The sequence below is a fragment of the Branchiostoma floridae genome, chromosome 3 (assembly GCF_000003815.2).
Source record: "Branchiostoma floridae strain S238N-H82 chromosome 3, Bfl_VNyyK, whole genome shotgun sequence".
Lineage (NCBI taxonomy): Eukaryota > Metazoa > Chordata > Leptocardii > Amphioxiformes > Branchiostomatidae > Branchiostoma > Branchiostoma floridae.
The window spans coordinates 20,182,646-20,204,391 of record NC_049981.1 but is presented as its reverse complement, the minus strand read 5'-3'; the positions used below and the strand labels follow the sequence as shown (position 1 = coordinate 20,204,391).

The 21,746-nt window shown below is 40.2% G+C and overlaps 1 protein-coding gene across 2 annotated transcripts in view; it reads right to left on the bottom strand.

The window, feature by feature from the left end:
• Positions 1-235: 235 nt before the first annotated feature.
• The window catches only part of LOC118410983 (CCR4-NOT transcription complex subunit 6-like), a 24,736-nt gene continuing 3,225 nt past the window's right edge, over positions 236-21,746 (bottom strand). Inside the window, exons 2-9 of one of the 2 annotated variants that reach the window (XM_035812972.1) lie at positions 10,347-10,484; positions 9,771-9,957; positions 7,070-7,251; positions 6,416-6,642; positions 5,978-6,132; positions 5,637-5,791; positions 4,953-5,186; positions 236-4,581 (exon numbers count right to left, since the gene is read on the bottom strand). In XM_035812972.1, coding sequence (XP_035668865.1) covers positions 4,172-4,581; positions 4,953-5,186; positions 5,637-5,791; positions 5,978-6,132; positions 6,416-6,642; positions 7,070-7,251; positions 9,771-9,957; positions 10,347-10,479 — 1,683 coding nt within the window. In that variant the 5' untranslated portion in view covers positions 10,480-10,484 and the 3' untranslated portion in view covers positions 236-4,171. The remainder of the gene's footprint in view (positions 4,582-4,952; positions 5,187-5,636; positions 5,792-5,977; positions 6,133-6,415; positions 6,643-7,069; positions 7,252-9,770; positions 9,958-10,346; positions 10,485-21,746) is intronic. The other variant, XM_035812973.1, reaches the window with a different exon arrangement.

Sequence of the window (21,746 nt, the reverse complement as noted above, 5' to 3'; positions counted from 1 at the left end):
AACAAAAATAGTAGAATGGGTAGATATCAAAGTTAAAATAACTGCTAGCCTGCAGCAAATGGTAGCCAGGTTTGTGCTAATCTTTTGTTAGCAATATAATATCGAATATTGTACACAGAGGGGCTGAGAGCTGTTCATACCACAAGCCATATAAATACATACATGCCTTAGAAGTGATGCCAGATACTGGCACCCAATGTTGTACAATTTTTGGCCTTTTTTTCTCCAAAAATAATTTCGTACAAATTTACATTAAAATACAACATTACATATGTATATTTTCTATGTATTTATATTTCCTTGACAAAGTTCCATCTACTTTATGGAAAAGTTGTTGCCCCTCAATGATATGGTGCGTTTGTTGTAAAAAGGCTTGCTTCAGAGTAAGTAGAGATTCACATAGAATGCTTCAAAAGTCAACCAAATCCTCCCATCTTTTGTCCCATCACAAAAATCAAGTCCCTGACATTTTATCCCATCAGGACTCCACATGCGGTGCTGGGTAGCAACCAAACACAAACGGGAGTCTTCACACTCGTCATCACATCTCTGTAAAACTACCAACCACATCAACGGCTTTCCCATTACTCTTTCCAAAGGATTTAGTACCCTGGGTTTGGACAAAGCCAGGACTCCATCCTACAGACCCTGGGTGTGCCCATGCCCAATACATGAGACTGAAACAATCCAGATTTATAAACATCCAAAGTTGTTTCCATTTTTCCAAGGCTAACACACATGGACTTCAACTTGAACATATCTGCATCATTTCAGTCTCTTGGTCTAAAACACCCTCTAACAATTCTTTTAAAAATCCAGCTCCAATTCAATTTTGGCAAACTTAGCAAGTGGTCCAGAGGTTTTAGAGTATTAATATTCTAATTACTTATATTGCTACAGGAACATAGTTTTCCTTGGTAATTTCCCACACATGCCAGGTGATGACTATACAGAAGTTGCCTTCATACATGATCTGGGGTCCAGAACTTACACTCGTCTTTCATAAAAAATAAGCTAGTGTTCAGTGTGAGGAAAATTACCAAGTTCACAGGATTAAGGTATGGTTCAACTAGCCATAGGAAGCTACCAGTGTTTGATTGGCAGCCACATCCTTGGCTAAGCTACAGCCACCAGGGAACATGAGTGATTGCCAGCCACCAATCAAGTATTATCAAAATCTCTTGCTGTACATTTTGGTTCTTATGTTTTTGCTGTTGATTTGACAGATGAGAAACATACAACAAGTGCTAGATTGATACAAGCAAGCGCTCTACATGCATTATGTCCATGAATGAAGCAGAACACATAGAGAGCAATGTCAAACCATTCCCTGGTGGAGGAAACTTGCCAAGGACTTACAACAGTTCACAACTAAGAAAACATTCTCAGTTCTTCAAGGACATACTCGAAACATTCCCAATGAACCCAAGTCCTCCAGGTAGACAACTTTGTCCATTTCTCTGGAACATTTCCAGCAAACCTTGTCACAGAGAAATGCTGAATTCTAATTGTTACCAATGTTTCACACATAGAACATGTTATCCTTCCATTGCTGCACCATCCCAAACAAGTGCTTGGTGCCCAAACTTTACCTCTGTGTATTTCTTTTATAGCTGCCTTTTTTGCCCTACTTTCAAAGTCCCCACTAAATTACAGGAGTGCCAGATGCTAACCTTTGACCTTACAGCAAAGGATGCTGGTTGAGGTGGTTTCTTCACAATAATTTTAGGAACTACTCAGCAATGGAAAAATCTGTCTCAATTTCATTTACACCACAAGTATAAGAACCACATCACATTGTCTAAAATTCCATCTTGACGTGCAACACAACACAATTTGCGGTACAATTACATGGTCAAAAAGGGAGGTAAAAGTTACAAAAAGTAGAGGATTTCTGAAGCATGGGGCTGTGAGATTCAGCAAAGCACAACACTGCTGCCTCTTCAAACATTTTTCATAAAGCAGCTTGGAACCTGTCAGTAGGTGGCGACGCGACCGCGCCGTGGTAGTGACAGAACTTTCACAACGATTACAGCAGTGGGAAATGACTCTGCTAGACATGGACAGAAGAAAATATTTCTAGGAGTTTTTACAGCCTGAAAATGCTTCTATGTTTGTTAAAGCCCAATGGAAACATGTCACTGGGTGGTACATAATGCAGGCGTGCTATGTTAACTGAAATACAAAGCTTTGGCTTGCATGACAAATTTTGAGCAATATGTTGTTGATGAAGGTAGCCAGAAAGAGTCTGAGAATGTCCATGGATGTGAAAGTTCTGTTCACAAATTTGGCCCCACTGTGTACCTATTCGTTTCACTCAACACAGAACACAGGAAAACAAAAAGAGAAGCACCGTTTCCAAATGACAGATTCACACACAGAGAGGTGGTGACGATGGGCCGACTGCTGGGCAGTCTCGCACCCATACCTTTCCCCTCTGCTCCGTGTAAACCCCCCAAAATGCAATGCTAGTTACAGTCCAGTACAAAGTTACACCAATAAAACTACAAGATGCAAGATCACTGTACAACTGGTAACATATAGAGTGGTTCGGTCAAGTTCACCCAAGAGGTCTGGAGGCTGCCACTGTCTCCCCATAAAGGAAAAACATGTATTCCAAAATGTCACAATGGGTGCCTAGATATGCAGTATTAGCAATGCCCTTCTTAATACGATAGTGGTTTGCTCACATTTTAATGGATCAGGTGGTCTTAAAAAGTGCTTCTGGTTTGGAGGTGTCTAGCATTTTGAACTGAGCAAAGCTGTGAATGGTCAGATTCTTGGGACTGACCTCAGAATTGCTTGTTTTAACAGTGGTTAGCAGAAATATGAAAGTCTAATACGAGAAACAACCAAACAAGTCTGAAAATTTGACTTGGCGACAGTAAAGAATAAAACCTGAGAGCAAAGACACTTAAGATGCAAACAAGAGTAGACCTTGGCAACGTCCAGCGCGCAAGGTGTAGTCAAGTCTGCAGATATAGGGGTAATAAGAAGAGGACACTAAGACATAGCCAGGCACCTTAGATACTATTTTAAATTGTCTGTTTTATGTCTGACAATGCAGGTTTTGAATACAGAGTGCCAAGGATGGAGGGTGTTTCTAGTATTTGGGAAACATTCCAATACAATTTGGAACTCCCTGTTACTAGTGCTAATTTAAGTACCAACTATCATTTTGTCAATGCAACATACGAGTCTTTAGGATATGGCCATTGGTAAAATTAATTTTCGAAACGTATTCTGTAGAAATAAACATCATCAGGTTTGGGGTTAACACCAAAGTCAAGGAGTTTAAACACTCTGGGAAACAATGCAGTGCTACTTCCATGCTGAGGGTATACATGGGGTTATCTTCTAAACCAGTTATGTTCTGAATGGGGTTCGACAGTGACATGGCACTCCAAGACCTCCAACACATCCCCTTTATGACCCCCAAGTCCACGATTGGCTCCCTGCCAGTGGCTGGGAATTCAGAAGTAAAGCAAAGCCGTCTCATCATCATTATCATCCTTTTTCCTCAAAAACCATATGGTACACAACCATGGATTTACATACTGGTCAAGTCCTGTCTGTACAAGTAGTACGAGCCATGAGGCAGTGGCCATTGGAGGTTATACCTGAGACGTACCCGTTGTTCCTAGGTGGAGGGCGGGGGAGTGTCATGAGCTAGCTATTATTTACAGGTCTTTACTCAGAACTTACTGGATACAGATTGGACCAAGATCGAGTTGTTTGTTTCAGGAGAGCAGAAAAGCAATTCTTTGTGCAAAGCTCAGCAGATTTCTCAGCCAAAAAAGGAGATCTGGCTCCGTCACGAAGGAACAACGTGTACCTAAAGACATCAAAGGATGCATGCAAGCTTATTCCGTATGTACAACTAGTCATCACAGCCCACAGACAATTTCTATAGATAAACCATAAAATATCCTCAACACGTGGTTACAGCCAATTCCTCTTATGTACACAAACATGATTCAGTGATAAAAATCACGCAAGGGCAACATGTCGGCTTGCCTATGCTAAGAGCCCAAAAAGGGTCAGCTGCCTGGGCTTTGAATTCATCTATATCTACAAGTACAGCTACTGCAGTTGGTACCACATCCAAACGCCACTGCCTTGGTTCCGTTTGCTTGGGAAAGCAACGGGTATGCGGGTGGGGGGAGCAGTGTTATCTCCGGGCTATGTGCAGGCCGTTGGGGAGGCCATTCAGGGGGCCGTAGGGAAGCTGCAACTCGAACTCCGAGAGCAGAGGGATGTGGTCTGATGGAATGTGTGGATGGGGGCATCCGATGATCTTGTTCTCCGAGAAGTAGTGAGGATCGTACGGGCCCAGCACTCCGAGGCACGTCAGCAGTTCCGAGTGGAAGATGTAGTCGATCACGCCCTTGAAGTCGAACGTGTAGTTGGTGTGGGGGAGGATGTCGCTCTCGTACGCCTGCTTCAGCTTGAAGGAATGGGTGACTTCGCTGGGCTTGTGGTCGGCACAGCTGAAGTTCCCCAGACACTCGCTGTACGCCAACTCCTTAAAGTCCAGATGCGATGTTGATATTCGACCTGTCGCCAGGTATTCTACCACACCTGCAAGACGGAGAAAGTGTCATGCTAAAGTGAGGTTCAAGATCAAACAGTGGGGTTTATTATCTGTGTTACTGATTGTCAATCATTGGTAAGCAATCCAACTGTCAGCACATTTCTTGTATCTTTCACAAAAGAGAGAAATTTTATTCAGCAATAGATAACTTGAAAGTTATAAACATAAATCAAAAATCTTTTAGGACCACAAGCAAGTCAAAGAACCCACCATAGTTTTCAATAAGAGTAGAGGTGCATCCCAGTGTGAGTGGATTAAATAAATCAGAATATGCAGCTTGTACTCTTCAATACAAACCTGGTGTGTTACACCAAGGGGTAGTTTACCAGGTAAGCAAAACAAACACCAGTCCTTGTACCTGAGTCTGGTAAGGAATTGAGATCCCCACAGAAGATGACGGGTACGTTGCTGATGTCCATCTTGTTGGAGGAGCCGGGCCTGAAACTGTGACAGGCCTCCTCCATGATGTTCTTCAGCGCGCTCATGAACATCATCGTCTGGATGATCTTGACGTCTGAGAACTCCGGGTCCCAGTGCATGTGGGCGTTGGCCACCAGAACGAGCTGCCTTGGATTTACTTCAGGTGGGTAGGCTGCAGAGGGGCCCAGAAGGAAATATTTTAATCATTACACACAAGGAAAGTTTGCTAATTTTGGGGTGCTTGTAAAAATTCTCTCTGCCTCTTTTCAAAGCAGGGATTCTGATTTCGTTTTGGATTTCTCTCATCATGTGACTTATGATGTTGACTACAATGTTGTTGATGTTGACAGGTGACAGTTATATATAGGCTCAAGATAATGACATCCCCTGTACTTGTTTAAGGTGCTACATTGTTTATGAAAATGAAACTTTTATGTCGAGCCAGTTTCAGCAACTGAAAAACTACTGAGAGCTGGAAAAGTGTGGATCTCTTGGTCTTCTTGACCTTTTCTGGGAATGCATGGACTGGAAGCTGTGAGTGGGAATGGGGTCCTGGAGTCTAAATAACAAATCTCTTGCCAGCAACTTGTTATCAACATGAAGTAAAAGTGAGTCTGGGTACCTGACGTTTCTGCAAAGCCATCCTTGGTTTCGAGCAGAGCGGCGATGCCGATGTTGTCCTTGGTCATGACCCTGTTCAGCATGTCTGCCGAGCCTTCCGCGTTTTCCATCGCCATCTTGTTAAACTCAACCAAGTGTTCTTTTACCAGCTGGAACCTGTCATCAAGTAAGTGAACAAAACATTGTTCAAAGGATTGTTAAAACCATTTTTTTTTAGTGCAAGGCCAAGAGACCACTTCTGGGCATCTAGGATATTTGACCATTGACCACTTTGGAGAGACCTTTCAGGTGCCATCAGTTCACTTCTTTTTAATACCAAACTCAACGTGAAGGCATACTTACTTATTAGTCTTGAAGAAGATGGCACAACCATCTACGTATTTCTTCTCTGTGTCACCCATTGTCTTGGCTCGAGACTTGGGGCTGAAAATTCCATCATACCCGTGCTGTCTCAGCTCCGGAAGGAAGAACGTGTGATACTGTTCTGTTTCTACTTCCTGTCACAATAAAGACACAGGGAGTCAGAACCTTGTCAACAATTGAAAGTAACATTGTATCAACCTTTATGCACAACACTATTCTGTGTGCATAATCGACAAAAAAAATAGATGCTAAGCACTGCTGCATTTGGGATGTCTCTATAGCTCAACTGGTAGCAGCCTCGTGTTATGGTAATTGATTTCGGGAGGCCCCGGTTCAATTTTAGGCAGGGTATCTCAGTTGGCACTGCACCCGTCTTTAAATTTCCGCTAATAATTACAAGCATAAGGGATTGCCTACTTGTAAACTGATGATGTCGGCTGTGAAGTTGAGGATCTCGTGTAGTATCCCCTTCTTTCTGTACTCCCACCCTAGCGCCCAGGACGGACAGTAGCCATAGATTTGTCTGGTGGCGTACTTGTCGCACAGCACGTTGTAGCACATGACCGAGAAGATGGCGTGAGGTCGCGACCTGTTGGGCTGCTCCAACGTTATCCACGGTCTTTGCGGTGGCAAGTTGTGGGTAACTGTGGGGGTCGGGGAAGGACACCTTTAGTTAGAAAAACAAAATCATTCTGAAATCGAGGGCACACGTGCATGTTTACAAAATTGTCCAGGGTAGGCTAGTGACGAGTAAGTTTGTTGTTATCAACACTAAACAATACAAGTAAAACAAATTATTATCTGAAATACTGGGACTGGTTCATTGCTCCTACAATGCTTCTGGATATGGATTATCATTATTCACCAGTCTTTATCATTGTATCCCTTATTGTCGGTCAGGTGAAGTATGATGGCAGGTATGTTAGCCCTGACAATGTTTACAGTCAAACTTTGGCTGACAAGGGATGCAGGGATAGCTACTGTATATGCAGGGATAACTACTGTATACCTTTTCTCCACTTTACAGGTTTGTTTAATTCCTACAAATTAGGCAATACAAAAATGCCTTACATGTACCTGCCAAGTTATCAAGCATGTATGCTAACAACTTGGCCGTTCCGTTCTGTTCTCCGTAGATGCTGAGGATCTCGTGAGAGAGCGGGTTTCCATTCAGCCCCATTATCTGCAGTTGGAATAGTCTGCCCAGCTCGTACGGCAGCACTCGCAGCATGTTGTTGTTCAGTAAGAGTTCCCTGCAAGAAACCAACGGTTTATCTTATTCACAAGCACAAACAAGACAAATTTAAAACGTATGCTGTCACCTTGCAGCTATGAGCTGAGCTGTGTATACATATTACATGAAACTAGGCGATAATATGTAATTCATGTGATGGGGTCTCGGGATTAACAACTATGCAAAAGCATCTATGTAGATTCACTAAAATAAATTAAACGGTGTATGAGGTTCAGTACTGGGCTTATATATATCCTGGCAAGTGGCCTAATTTTCTGTTTTCTTTCATCAACCTGCTGGTAACTCGACCAGAGTTGTGGTGGCCAGTGTCTTCTCTGTACCGGTCAGAGTTGAATACATTCATAGCAAACATCACACACAGAGCCACCCTTTGGATCTCCAGTGTTGCAATGCTTCACAAGCTGACAAGTAGCTAGAGAACTTCTTGTCCAGGATGATTTTTGTCCATAGTCCTTACCGTAGATGTTTTCTATATTCCTTTGTTATGTTTTGAAGAGCGTCAATCAAAGGAAAAACATATTGGTTACAAAAAAAAATTCCTGAAAGACAGATTGCCACTTAAGGCTGCTGGCTAGGGAAGAAAGACACTTGCTGGCAGCTGTCAATTTAGTAGATTTAACACAGTTCTTGAGTGGCCTGGAAGCCTGAGACAAGATGCATTGTTCATTACAGGTTGTTTAGCCCAGGGCTTTGCTAACCACTAATTGCTCCGGCTGGCGATAAGCAAGTGTCTGACAAAATTATCTGGGAGTGAAATGATGCTCCTTGCAGTATCCTTCCATTCTACTGAGTCCTCATCAATGGACTAAGATTTCTACCTAAATTTACAGTAGTATTTCAAATACTGTATCAGGATCAAATCTCTTTTACAATCAAATTTTGAAATCTCGAAACAGTTAAATGTGTGCTGCTGTTGACTTTGCACTGCAAACAACTATTTTGCTTACATGTATCAAGTCTTTTGTTAGTATTGCTTCAATCTAAGCAACAGCTTTAACTCCTACCAGCAGACTTCGTGTATACTAGAATAGAAATGGTGCACATTTGCACATTCTCATCGTCAAATGTGCCGGCTTCACAATGAGAAAGATGCTGAAAGACTCAGCAATTTGAGCCAAAGGGAAAATGTAGAGCAGTAATTAACTGGGATCAGACACAGCCAACACGCTGTGCTAATGCACAACCACGCGGTACTTACAGCTCCTCATTAAAGACTGCAGCACAACTTACAAGAGAGCCTGTGCCATTACTCCACTGGGAGATAATGGACGTTACAGGTAATTTTGCGTGGGAGTTACAGTGAAGTATACCAGTCTTTCAAATCCCATGTTCTCAATTATTTGAGTCGTGACTTGTCTCTGAGAGAGAATGTCTTGGCTGCAGCAGACCATTGATTGGCTCTTTTCTTCATGTAGTACTCGACTGCTGTCTTTGCAGTACTATCAAATATCATTTCTTCTATAGTTTTAGCTTCATACTACAAGGTATATTTGTATCATAGTTTGTTTAGCATACCTTAAAGTGTCAGCTTGAAAGTTCGTCTTCTGTTGGTGGACACTATGACCTAAGGACTTAATCTTTTTACAAAACCAACACTAGAATGAATTTTGACCCAAAATTTCTGGATGAACTCCATCAACCTTGAACACTGAATAGACCTGTCTACTGCTAGTTCAACCAAAAACTTGGGGATAAGTCCCAATTCCTTTTTATGTTGGCACTATGAAGCTCATAATGCCTTAATGTTGTTGTTTTACGGCTCTGAATTTGTCCCTTGTAAACGTACCGCTATGTAGAAGGCCTCATGCAAATTAGCTTCTTAATCCTGGATTCAAGAAAACATAACAAAACAGACAGAATTCATATTGTGTTCATCTTTGACAGACCGCTCTTGCTATGATACATTTATTCTACCATCCCTTCTCCACCAGAAACATTTTTGGCACCAGCTTTAGAAGCCTGACATTTACTGACAGCTACATGATGCCTTAGGTACAACCTGCTGTGGTGTGGGTCCCTACTGGAGGTTCTAAGAAATCCTGCATGGCAAGAGTGGCTTATAGAAGTCATACCCAGGTCTGAACTTGCTGCTAAATGTCGTTTAGGTTAAGTGTTAGAGTTCCCTTTGCAACATAAAATTTCTATTCTGTACATCTGTATCTTAAGACCAAGGTCAGGCACGTCTAACCCACTAAGACAACAGGATAACTATTAAAAAGTGAGTATGTCGGCCATTTCATCACTTTATTAAGGAAGGTAATGGATGTCCCATTGCCTTTTTTGAGGCAACAGGGGGCAGTGGGTTGTCACCATGTCTTTGGCATGATGACAGAGCCCATCCTTGCTCCGTCCTACAACTTTCACCTCCCAACAGAAGTCAGGTACCTGTCCCCTTCCTAAGGAGACAACATCTAGCTGGGAATGCCAGAAATCGGACCCAATTTCTTGATCCCATGTCCACTAGCCTAACCACTTGATACCATGTCATCACAGTAAAAAAAATATGTTAAAAACTACCTGAGGTTGATAAGGTCTCCCAGTTCTGCCGGTAGACTCCTCAGTTTGTTGCAGGACAGGTCCAGACATCGTAGCATGGTGAGCTTGGCGACATCGGGGGGAAGCCTGGTCAGATGGTTGTCATTCAGGTAGAGGGAAGTCAGGTGGTTCATCCTCCACAGCTGTGGGCTGAGGTTACGTATCGTTCCTGCGCAAAAATGTAGACGATACAAGGTTTGTGCCCTGACTAAATAAAGCTTTTGGCAGCCCTTGTACTGTCAGGAAGGGGCTCAACCAGCCTGTCAGCTAGAGATTGTATAGCACAGGCTATAAGGTTTGCATTGTGTAAAATGTGATATGCTATCCACTTCAAATTGGTGACCATTCCATCTTCACATCCAAAGATACAAAGTCTGGAAGTTCTGTTGCAGTACATAGTAATCTGCAAGAGGGCCCAAAATACTAATTTCAAAGACTCATAAAGACCTATCCATATACCAAAATATCAAGACAACCTACAGATTGCCATATATTGTACCTGTTATAATTGTTGCGTGCGCATATACACACACACACGTAGGAGTTAACAACTCTTACCTGTGATCTCAAGTTCAGGCCAGTGTGATTTTTTCCCAGACGCCACGTCCTCTGCAGACATAATCTTGTGTGATCGCCGGCCATTTCTGGTGTTCGAGTTGTCATATTTATCTTTAGGCATGCTTAACACCATTTAATCTGAAACACAGAGTAAAAAATACTGTTACACATCAATACAGTACTCATTGATGTTGTCATATCTGGATGTACTTTACCAACAAATTTCTAAACCAAATCACATTTCTTATAGATCTATGCCCCACAGGCCATTTAGGAAGACAAAGTGCCATCACTCCTGCAATTTGAATATTTCAAGCTATGCTGTTGCTGTCAAAGATCAACATAAGCATCCTTCCAAAGTGAAGCCTTAACATGCCATCTACACAGCAATAAATTAAAGACCCACTACATATTCTCAAGCCTCCTCTAAAACACACCAGGTCATGGCACTGGTCCCTTCTAGGACGTTAAGGGAATATCAAGTCTTGCCCATTTCTTATTCTAATCTTATTGATTCTGAGACATTAGTACATGCAAAATTACTTCTGTATCTGGTGCAGAAAGTCACCCCTGCTATGCATACAAATCATGGCAATTAGAATAGTAAAATCATACAGCTTTGCCCTTCAAATGGGTTTTGTGTTAAGTACCTTCTAGTTCATATAAGTATATTGCTTGGTTAGCAAGCTTATATTGCCTTGAAATTTCAACTGCGAAGACTGCAAATATGAATGCCAGGGTTTTCAACAGCCTTGGGTATTACGTATGGAATTTGTCATTTTCATATTGTGATTTTTTGGTCATTGAAGAAAGCTAATTGGTTAAAATTGCAGGTTGGTAAGAAGCGGTATTTCAGTATTAAAGTTAGTATATCAAAGTAGGCACATTTTGTTTTCACCAAGTGTGTGACCTTTTAGGCCTTGGCTTATATCCAGCTCCCTCAAGGCTGTGTGGTTCTAAAAGGTCTACAGATGGCAGGGCTTCCCCACATAATTGACAAGGGTGACACACTGGTGTATATGTCATCTCCAACTAGCACAGTCCTGTGACACGTATTCTGTAGATGCTGCTAGCTGGTCTAACATTGGCTGGACATCTGCCTGCTGCAATGAAACTCATGCGAAATATGTATCACTTAAGAGCCAACATTTACTGGCAAATATAGGCAGTTTCTCTTAACTGTGCTACATGTATACTTTTTCCTTCAGCTCAAAGGTTCTATCTTTGGCTTTTGAAAGCGAGAGATGTGCATAGAAGATAACCTCAGACTATGTACTGTAAAAATTCATTAAATTGTGGTGGTTTTATCTCCCTGTAGCTTTGCACTTGAAACATTTCTATTATAGGGTAGCAAGGCAATACATTGGGAACACACATCCCTGGTTACTTTTTCGTGGAAGTTGCCAATACAAAAATAAAATCATCACGAAAGTTTCATGAATTACAGTAATTTTTTCACACTTAGACACTAGACAGAATGTATGCCCTGACCTTCCCAAAGACTTCTTTTAAAAATGCTGCTACAATATATAACAAACCTACCTGTAGGTACCTCACAAAAATTAATGAGGAACTTTCTACTGTAAAAACTGTCATCTTACATACTAATTTTGGGACCCTGTCCAGGCACTGTAAATTCATTTTACTACTTTGTTTCCTAGTAGCTTTATGTCATGGTAAAAAAATAAAAAGGCATTGAAATTTGCAGTTTTACAGTACAGCAACCATACAAGCGAGACAAATTCACAGTGCTATAAATTGTCAGAGAGGTCACCGCAAAAATAAACCCACCTCAAAAGTTTCAGAATCTACAGTACTCTCTATAATATCATTGGTAATGTAGGTCATAAATAAATGATGATAGAGACATGAATAAATCATCTCCAGAACCATTAACGTGTCATTTCACAGAAGTTTCCGGGTGGACAAGTCATCTTCTCATAAAATAATTAGCCAGGAAATGCATGGGTACGAACAATGCGTGACCATGCACTATGTGTGCACATTCTACATTATACATTATCACGAACAAACACAATATACGGCATACGCAAATGATGGCATTTGCATGGATATTACCTTTGTTAGGAGCCATTACAAAGATAAGCAACCCTGATGTGATCATTACTATCAACTACAATGCCACTGGGATAATGCAAGAATGCTACAGATAACAACATCCATGGATTTGTTACCCTCTCTTCGACATGCCAAAATAATTCTTTACACACATTACATTTTTCCCCATTTTCTTACCAAGTTTTACAGATTGAATAAACTGTGCTGAATCATCCTGATTACAAATCCTATTAGAATGCAAGAGTCTTTGTTTGTGCTACTGTAATTTAGTGTAAATATATTTACTTTTGCAGCAAATGAATTTTGAAGAAGAAAGGAACAGGCAGTTTTTGCAGTGTTTGAAATTTGCTTCGGAAACATTAAGACAACACATGTTACCAGTGTTATGATTTCGAACTAAGAAGACACAGCCAGGATTGCAAACATTTCAAGCTTTCTATATTTCTTGTCCATTTCTACCACAGGTGAACACAATGTGACCAGACTTTGAAACAAAATCTTTGTTTCACTGTATGCAATTTATGCTTAACCTTCTCTGGGCCAAAAATCCTTTCTGTGCCAAGTATATGGTATGGTGCCAAGGTACAGTCTAAAATGACTTTGAAACACAATTTCCTTCTAGTCCGTATAACTCTTACACAGAAACCAGGTGGTGACTCTCTATATCAAAGATGTTTCTCAGGTATCTGCCTCGATTATCAATACCATGACAACTTCTTTGTTTATGAGCGGGGTCAGCTACCTTAAAAGCTACCTTACGGAGATACGGGTCACTGCTCTAGGACGTAGCAGGAAACATCAAGGGTATATAGCTAAAAACTTTTGCCTAATATCATCACTTCTTACCAAAAGGTCTTTCCCCAGACCTTTCATTCCACATGCAAGGTCCCAGCTTCAATCATTCAGACAGGATTATTTTCAAGTTCCCTTCCCACTTGCCAACTTAGTTATTTTGCTCCCGCAAAAGTAAAGCCGCTCGACTGGCGCAACAAAACCAGGTAAACAGGCTATTGTTATGCAAAACTACTGATGTTTACACAGCACAAGGGGTAACCCAACACAAATGTTGCCTGACTTAAATGGGTTTTCTGGGCAAGCTTTAGAGAAGGAAACAGAATGGTTACCTTTGGAATAACAGTATCGTCTTGCACTGTTACAGTTCTGACTGAGCACTCATGGTATTTTTTAGGTAAAAGCCCCTTTTTCCTGCGACAAATGTCACATAGGTATAACTTCTCTCATTTTCAAGCAGAAGTAGAATGGCAAACATGTAACGTTGAAAATTTGCAAGATCTGCCTTTCTATGCATCTGCACGGAGATACTTTTCTCCATCAATACTTAGCCAACATAACAAGGTGCCGTAATACCTTACACCTGCTCCCAACTCACTGAGAAGTAGTACAGGTCGGTACTGCCATCAGAGGAAGAAATGCTCAATCTACACTGTAAACTTGAACCACCCCTTTCTTGTATTGATAAGTCACCTTAGAACATATGTGCCCACATCACACAGACATATGTTTTCTGAATGAAAAAGAATCAGTAGATCTGCACACTGCTAAATGCCAACTGTGAAGATAATCTGCAGGCCTGAAAGTCATTAGAATTTGTAGATGTTCTCTCCATGCTGTACCATGGTATTACTATTAGTTCAGACATGATTGATTATTACTAATAAAAATCCAGCCTTACCCCTCCCATACCTAGTATGAGGCATTCACTGTGAACACAGCTCCATAGGGGACACCTCCATGTTCTTTCTTTTCCTACTACTATACCAATACTCATAACAGTGAGTCTTTTTCATATTTTCCATGTTCCTGCCTGACATATCCTTGTCTCTCTTCAAGTATAACCACATCCCTCCATACATTGAAGAACATGCATCAAAACATTTGAGATTATAAGAAACAAAAACTTGGTACATTTTAGAAGCATTTATGGCTATGTCCCATGAAGCCACCTATACAATGGTAATACAGTACATGTATGGGCAAATATTGCTACTCCTCCCCATCTGCATTAACACATATCTACACAGATGGCCTATTCCATATTTCCATCAAAACTCTGGAACAGAATTCCCATTGGGAAGGGCCTGATGTCATTCTGTTGTTCCGACAGGTCTTTGTGCAGGGTAGGAGCGTGCACTGCATGTCTGCCACTTCATTTAACTTTGTCTCGGATTAATAAATATTCCAATCTACATGTGGACTTAGGAGCAAATCTGATATTGCACACGCTAATGGTAGTAGGGAGACAGCTTTCCTTCACACATCACAGGTCAAATTTTCGGCTTTGTTCCAGGGGAAGAGCTTTTATGTTTTCTAGCTAAAACAGCAACCAATTTCTATTGACTTATTTTCTACAGTTGTCTAGCTATAGTAGATGTCTATTACTACAAGTACAGATAGCAGCTTTCAATGTGACTGCTACAACGTTTGGTCCGATTGGTACTGTATGAAACATGGCTATAGTGTAATTTCAACTGCACAATCTAGACAATCTCGAATAACAATTGTCGAAATAAGGCTATGAATCTACACATACAGGGACTACAACAGACTAGTCACAGTTAACTAACTAGAGAGGCAACATTTTCATGAAAATGCATAATGTTTCCCGGCGGTTTTGACGGTCACTAGTCGACCGCTAAATTTACATTGTAGCAACTTTTTGATTTCGCGAATCCACCCCCGTCACCCCCCTCCCTCTTACCGCGGCAGTGATTTACTACTGCGGTACATTCACAAGCAAGCTCTGTTTCTTTACCAAAAAATGCAGAACAAAAAAGTCCGAAATGCGGGGTTTGATGTTGTAGTCGCAAAACTTAAGTATTCTTATATCAAATGTATGTTTCAAAAGGAAAAAAAAGACAACTGAAAAAAAGTGTACCTCTTCGGATTCGAACCCGGGTTGATCCAGCAACAAAAGCATACAAGTCAGATAAATACTCTGACGATTCGGCCACTGGGCACATAACTACATTCAGGCACTTTTAACAGGTCTAGAAATGTATTGCAACAGGTCCGTTCATAATTTCCAAGATTCAAAGGTCCAATTTTCTGAAGATAAATGTTTTTGTGTGAAAAGTTAGTGATCTCGTTCGTTCCATAGCGGGTAACTTCTTCCTAGAGCGCCTGCTTGGTTTGCTTGAAGGCATGGCCGATTGGCTGACGCCCGAGATTTTCGCTGCCATAATGAAAACGATGCCGAGTTCCATTTTGTGTGCTGTGCGTTGATAGGTTCACTTCCGACGTATCCCCAAGAAAGTCAGATTTTATCCAATCAAAAAGCTGGAAACGTAGACTGCATGTTAAATCTTCCGTTTTTCTGAGTTTTGATTGGTCTGGTTGGAATATGCAAATATCTGTAGAGATACTATATGTTTCTCCTTTGGGGAAACATAATTACTATTCATACTGGAAGTAATGTACCAAAAAAATCTGTTTGATCCAGCTGGCCTGATCTCTGCTGGACTACCCAAGGACTTTTAAAAAATTATTGGGAATATCATGGCTAAAAAAAATAACCTACTTATTTTTCATTTGAAAAGGTTTCAAAAGTCCTAGCTTAGCTTATATGTAGACTACTAGTATCACCGACATAGACTGACTGACGCAACTGATAGAAAATCTAACCTGAATGTTATTCAATGTATAACAAAGAGATCTTAGCACCTGGGACAGTGTTTACTTAGCTCTAATGATAATTTGACCAACAGACCAACCACTACGAACCTGTCTAACCACAGAAGCAGAGGTCCAGGTAAACAAGTAGAGAGTGAGCCTACCAAAACTAAAAGAGTGTAAGGCATGGACCTTTTAATATATAATATTGCATTACAATTACTGCTTTCCATATAAAAGGCGTATTCATTTCAAATCAAAGTCTCAAACTGAACACAAATAATAGTACTAGAAAGAGGGTAAGAAGTGTGGTAACAAGATATCAGTTGCTATTTACGCTTTTTATTAGATAAATCCTTCTTAAATAATTTCTTCATATTTTGGTTTTGCTTCTTTCTTCAGTAGTTATATATTACTGTGATAGCTTGTTCATTGTACACATGTAACAAAAGTCTATGATCATATTCGGTATTAAATTCAATAATGTTCATGTTGATCTAAGTGCTAACTTATTTTCCAAGACAAACAGTCCCTCATTATGTACATATTCAGTGAGTCCCACCAATCATTTCTGATCCACACTAATGCATTTCCGTATATAGGAACAAATGCGATGATTTCAGGTAGCAAACCTCTTGACAGATGTGATGCAGAAATGTCCCAGTAACTGATTTGCCCGTACTCACCTGGTGTTTTCATTATGAACAGTTATTATCATTCAAGCTTTGTAGGAGTCTTTGAAATGCCCTTGGCTGTTGGAAACTGTCAGAGACAAATATAAGTCTTGTGTAACGGTTACGTAGGTAACTCTTATGTCACAGTTCTGAGAAATACAAAATCCCCCCACTCAAGTCTGTGTCCAACCCACTTCTCTACTATTACATTTTGACAGCAAAGAAAGAAATTCTCTTTTCTACTGGATGGCAGACTACATGATCTATGTATCAAGATGTTCATGTCACAAATGTGGATATGTGTTGCTCTACAAGGCTCAAAAATGATTTGTTTTCTTTGATATATAATTCTTGTAGCTTGCAAACATCTTTTTGCAAATTGCATGTAAGCATTACCAGGCCTGACCATGTCTATAACTAGATACACAGATTAACTCTGCAATCTCCAATCCTCTATCTATTAAATTTATCCTTCCATTAATACTGAAGACATGATTTACTACATTGCCCACTCTTACAATTTAGCCTAAATCCTAAAATGTTTTCTGTCAACAAGCAGACTACAATCTTATAAATGTAAAATTTTAAGTATAACTGGTTCTCATAGCTGACCAAATAGGCAGACTTAATTTCATTCTCAATTCATGAGCGAGCCCAAAGAAAAAGAAAGAAGGCCAATGCCTTGGCTAATGCATGATGTACATGAGGAGTGAGGGATGTTCATTCTGCTCATTACATCAACCTCATTTTAAAATGTCACATCAGGGGTGTGAAACATCCTGGTATTTTCTATAGAAAATGTCAGCTCAAAACATGCAGACAAGTGATAAATGAAATATACATGGTAATACTATTGGTAACAACATTTTTCCATTGTGGCCAAATGATAGCTTCCGCTGGGCCTTCCTACGGGGTATGGATTGTAGAATTCAGCAAAAATAGGGTATACTATATAGAGTATATAATAACTTGTCTCATTGTCAATAAAGTCAAGTCAAAGTCAAACTCAATTGGCCAGCAGAGTCAGTCTGCAGAAAGGGTTCTATAATCTATGGTTGCCAAACTCCCCTGGCAAATGTTCTCCCTGTAAAGTATAACCAGTGTAGTTACTGTGATAGAGACTAGCCGTATGGGTAAACTCAGTAAAGTATACTCTATGAGCTACTGTAGGAGTTTGGGTGTGTCATAACTTATCTGTATCTTAGAATTGGTCCCAACTAACGCTAAGACCCCCATTTGTTGCCTTAACACTGGATACTACATGGTTGATTAATTGTTTGTTACATTGGTGTACTATCATCCTAAAATCCCTCTTATTTAATAATTGCTGAAAAAATGGCCCACAAATACGTAATCCATGACATTGATATTCTTTCTGGGAATAGCGGATGTTTACATGTCAGACAATCCTTATCAGTCAACACTACACAGTGAAACCTGATATCCAACATGAAGTAAACAAGCTTCTCAGCTACACTTCAATAACAAATCTGCACAGTGCCCACATCTCCGCATGTACTTAGGAAATATAGGTCAAGGCAAAGGGGGATAAAATGGGTCAAGGATAACAGGTTTTCCTCAGTAAGCTGAGGAGGGACTGATCTGCACGACAATAATGATATGATATCCAAAGCTTAATAGGGTAGTTGCACTAGCAGTAAACATGAATATCTTACTGATAAATGAATGTATTAAATGTTATGTCACAGTGGAGATCACAATCCAGGAGAATCGCCGATCCTCCTAGGAGAGATCGCGATCGGAGTTTCTCCTAGGAGAAACTACAATAGATATAGGAAACAGATCCCGATCGCAATCTGTACTAGTAGAATCGGCGATTCTCCTAGTACAGATTGCAATCGGGATCTCTCCTAGGAGAAACTCCGATCCAAACTCAAACGATGCTAAGATGTATGAAACAGCAATAATTTTTTTTATAAACAATGATTTTATTCAGTTTCAAATGCAAACCTACTAACTCATTACCAACTACACTCAAGCCTACTTCTGTACTTCTACAATGTTAACTTCACCGAAGACTACCACACTTGAGTCACTTCTGCAACTTTACTCAATGCACACTTCTACTCAATGCTACCTCACTATTGTCACTTCTACAACTACATGTATACTCAAGATATCATACTGGTCTTCTTCTTCTTTCGTGTCATCACTACTGGTGTCACTACAACTATACTAAGGCAACCACACTATCATATAGTATATAGCATCATTTTTCTAACAGCATATTCAACATTACCACATTTGTGTCTTTCCCAGAACTATACTCAAGGATACTACACTATTGTCACTTTTACAACTACATGACACTCAAGGATACCAGACTTGTGTCACTTCTACAACGTTAACTACACTAAAGTCTGACAAGTGAAATTGTACTGATCTGAATAGGAGTGAAACTGTAACATCTTGAAACTGTGATTGATATTTTGGCATTTTGATCACTTTTCAGTTGTTATTTTTCTTCCAAAGTTGTGAAATGATTCTATATCACCTGTTGGTGTCTTTCACATATAAGATTTTTGTCACTACTTTAAAAGAAATTACTTTATCAGAAATTACTTTATCAGAAAACATCAGCCTTGTCAAAACAAGGCGGCAGGCGGCGATTTTAGCCGCCTACTTACATTTTTCCAGCCAGCTACTTTGGGGTAGAATTTCAAAAAATAAAAGTTTAAGTCCAGTGCTCCCTGTTACAAAATCCCCCAGCAATTTGTTTTGATAAACCTCTGGCAGTTTTCTGATAGTTGGCCCCCGGTTAGGGGTCATAGCGGGGAACCTATGCCAATTTTTTTGAAATTCAGGATTTTTTTGTCAATTCAAAGTTAAAGATAACAATAAAAGTTACCCAAAATACACCCCCAAACCATATTTAGGGGTCTAAATTAAAAAATTTCCCCCCTCCCGTACCTCCCCCCCGCTCGCCACTTCGTGGCTCGTCGCAAGTCGCTACGCGCCTTGCCTGCTACTTTCATATATTAGCCCCCTACTCTAAAAGTTTGTGACAAGGCTGAACATACTCACATGAAATTTACCATGAAAGTGATGCTATATACTATAGTGTACCTTGAGTAAAGTTGCAGAAGTGACTCAAGTGTGATAGTCTTCGGTGAAGTTAACATTGTATAACTATACATTGTAAGTGACACAAGTAGGCTTGAGTGTACATTTGTAGTTGGTAATGAGTTAGTAGGTTTGCATTAATACCGAATAAAATCATTGTTTATAAAAAAAATTATTGCTGTTTCATACATCTTAGCATTGTTTGAGTTTGGATCGGAGTTTCTCCTAGGAGAGATCCCGATTGCAATCTGTACTAGGAGAATCGCCGATTCTACTAGTACAGATTGCGATCGGGATCTGTTTCTTATATCTATCGTAGTTTCTCCTAGGAGAAACTCCGATCGCGATCTCTCCTAGGAGGATCGGCGATTCTCCTGGATCGTGATCTCCGCTGTGACATATAGTATGGTTCAGCCTAGAGAAAATGCAATTCCTGAGACATACAAACTATTAGTCTGTTCCATCGAAAACAACAACACAACTTGTACTTGGCAATTTGGCAGTGACATTCACAAGGGCACCAGTCTTCCCTTAGGACCTTTCTAGTTCCTGTCTGTCACTCATAACAAACTGGCACACATTAGCCAAGCCCTATTATCTAGAATCACTGGGGTATGAACTAAAACATTGGGCACTGTAATTCCCTATTCTAGTATTCATTATTCACATGCAAGTCCACATCTTGATACTGGGGTACACTGATTTACACAAAGTCAAACAAGTGATGTCATAGGCCTGGTTCTGGCCATACCCTTATATGGGCACTTTTGAAACAGCTGTTCAAATTGGACTGTACTTTGACCCTATTCACCTGGTGTTCCCCCTGTAGCAAATCATTTCACCAACTTCAACCACTCTTCTTCTAACAACCTCTAAAATCACAGTATCCCTTGACACTTAACTTCCTATGCAATAGGCCTTTTGCCAAGCATAATACTAATAAATCTACCAAGTAAAGAAAAGCGCTAAAGTTCGAGGACAACCGACCTCAACCTATATTACACTGAGACTCAATTACATCAGACAAGCACAAAGGGGCTGTATATTTCAATATCTTATCTTCACTTGAAGAAAACCAGCAAATACTATGCAAACCTTCTTGTCTTCATCTTGCATTTAATTGTCCTTCTCGAGCTGAAAGAGGACCACAAGATTGTTGCAAGGGCAGCAAGGCTACAGAACAAAAAGACCACCCCTGCCTTGTTGGCCATGTCTCTTGTGTACAGAACGTACCAGAACAGCATATGATGCAACACTCTCTGTATTAAAGCTTGGTGATCCCTTAACAAGCAACATAAATATTTCATGAGACTCTCATTTACTGTCCATGTTTATCTACTGCAATAGTCTATGATTTTGAATTAAAATTAGTCCTATTCCCTACAATGTTGCATAAATGCTTCTAATCAGTGTGGCGCTTTACTGGTCATTTAGATAAAGCTTTCTTTTCGACAAACATCAGTTATGGACTGATTAAATATTCCAGATTTCAGCCTTTGAATAAGTTTTCTACACATAACAAAATTAATAAAATTATGTTGCTTTTTGGTCACTAAAAGTACAAACAAATGATAGACTAGATAGACTAGGAATTGGTGTATTTCACAAACATACAGCCATGCCAATCTGTTTGCTATGCCAATTTTGTTACAACCAAGGAGGTTAAAAAAGGCCAAGCCAAACCCTATGAAAGCATCTTCTTTGAGGATCTGCTAACAAGTGAACTAAAGTGGCATTTCCAATGCCAATAATCCTCAAAACATTCCTCCAACAAATTACATGTAGTGTGATCTCTGCTCTATCAGCCAGAATTGGATACACTCCACATCCTGTCTGCCAATTTCAGTAAATACTATCTGGAAATGTTTGACCTGGACAGTCCTAATGACCCCCGGCCCCACTTCCTGTAGGTTCCCAGGTAAACTAAGGAAAG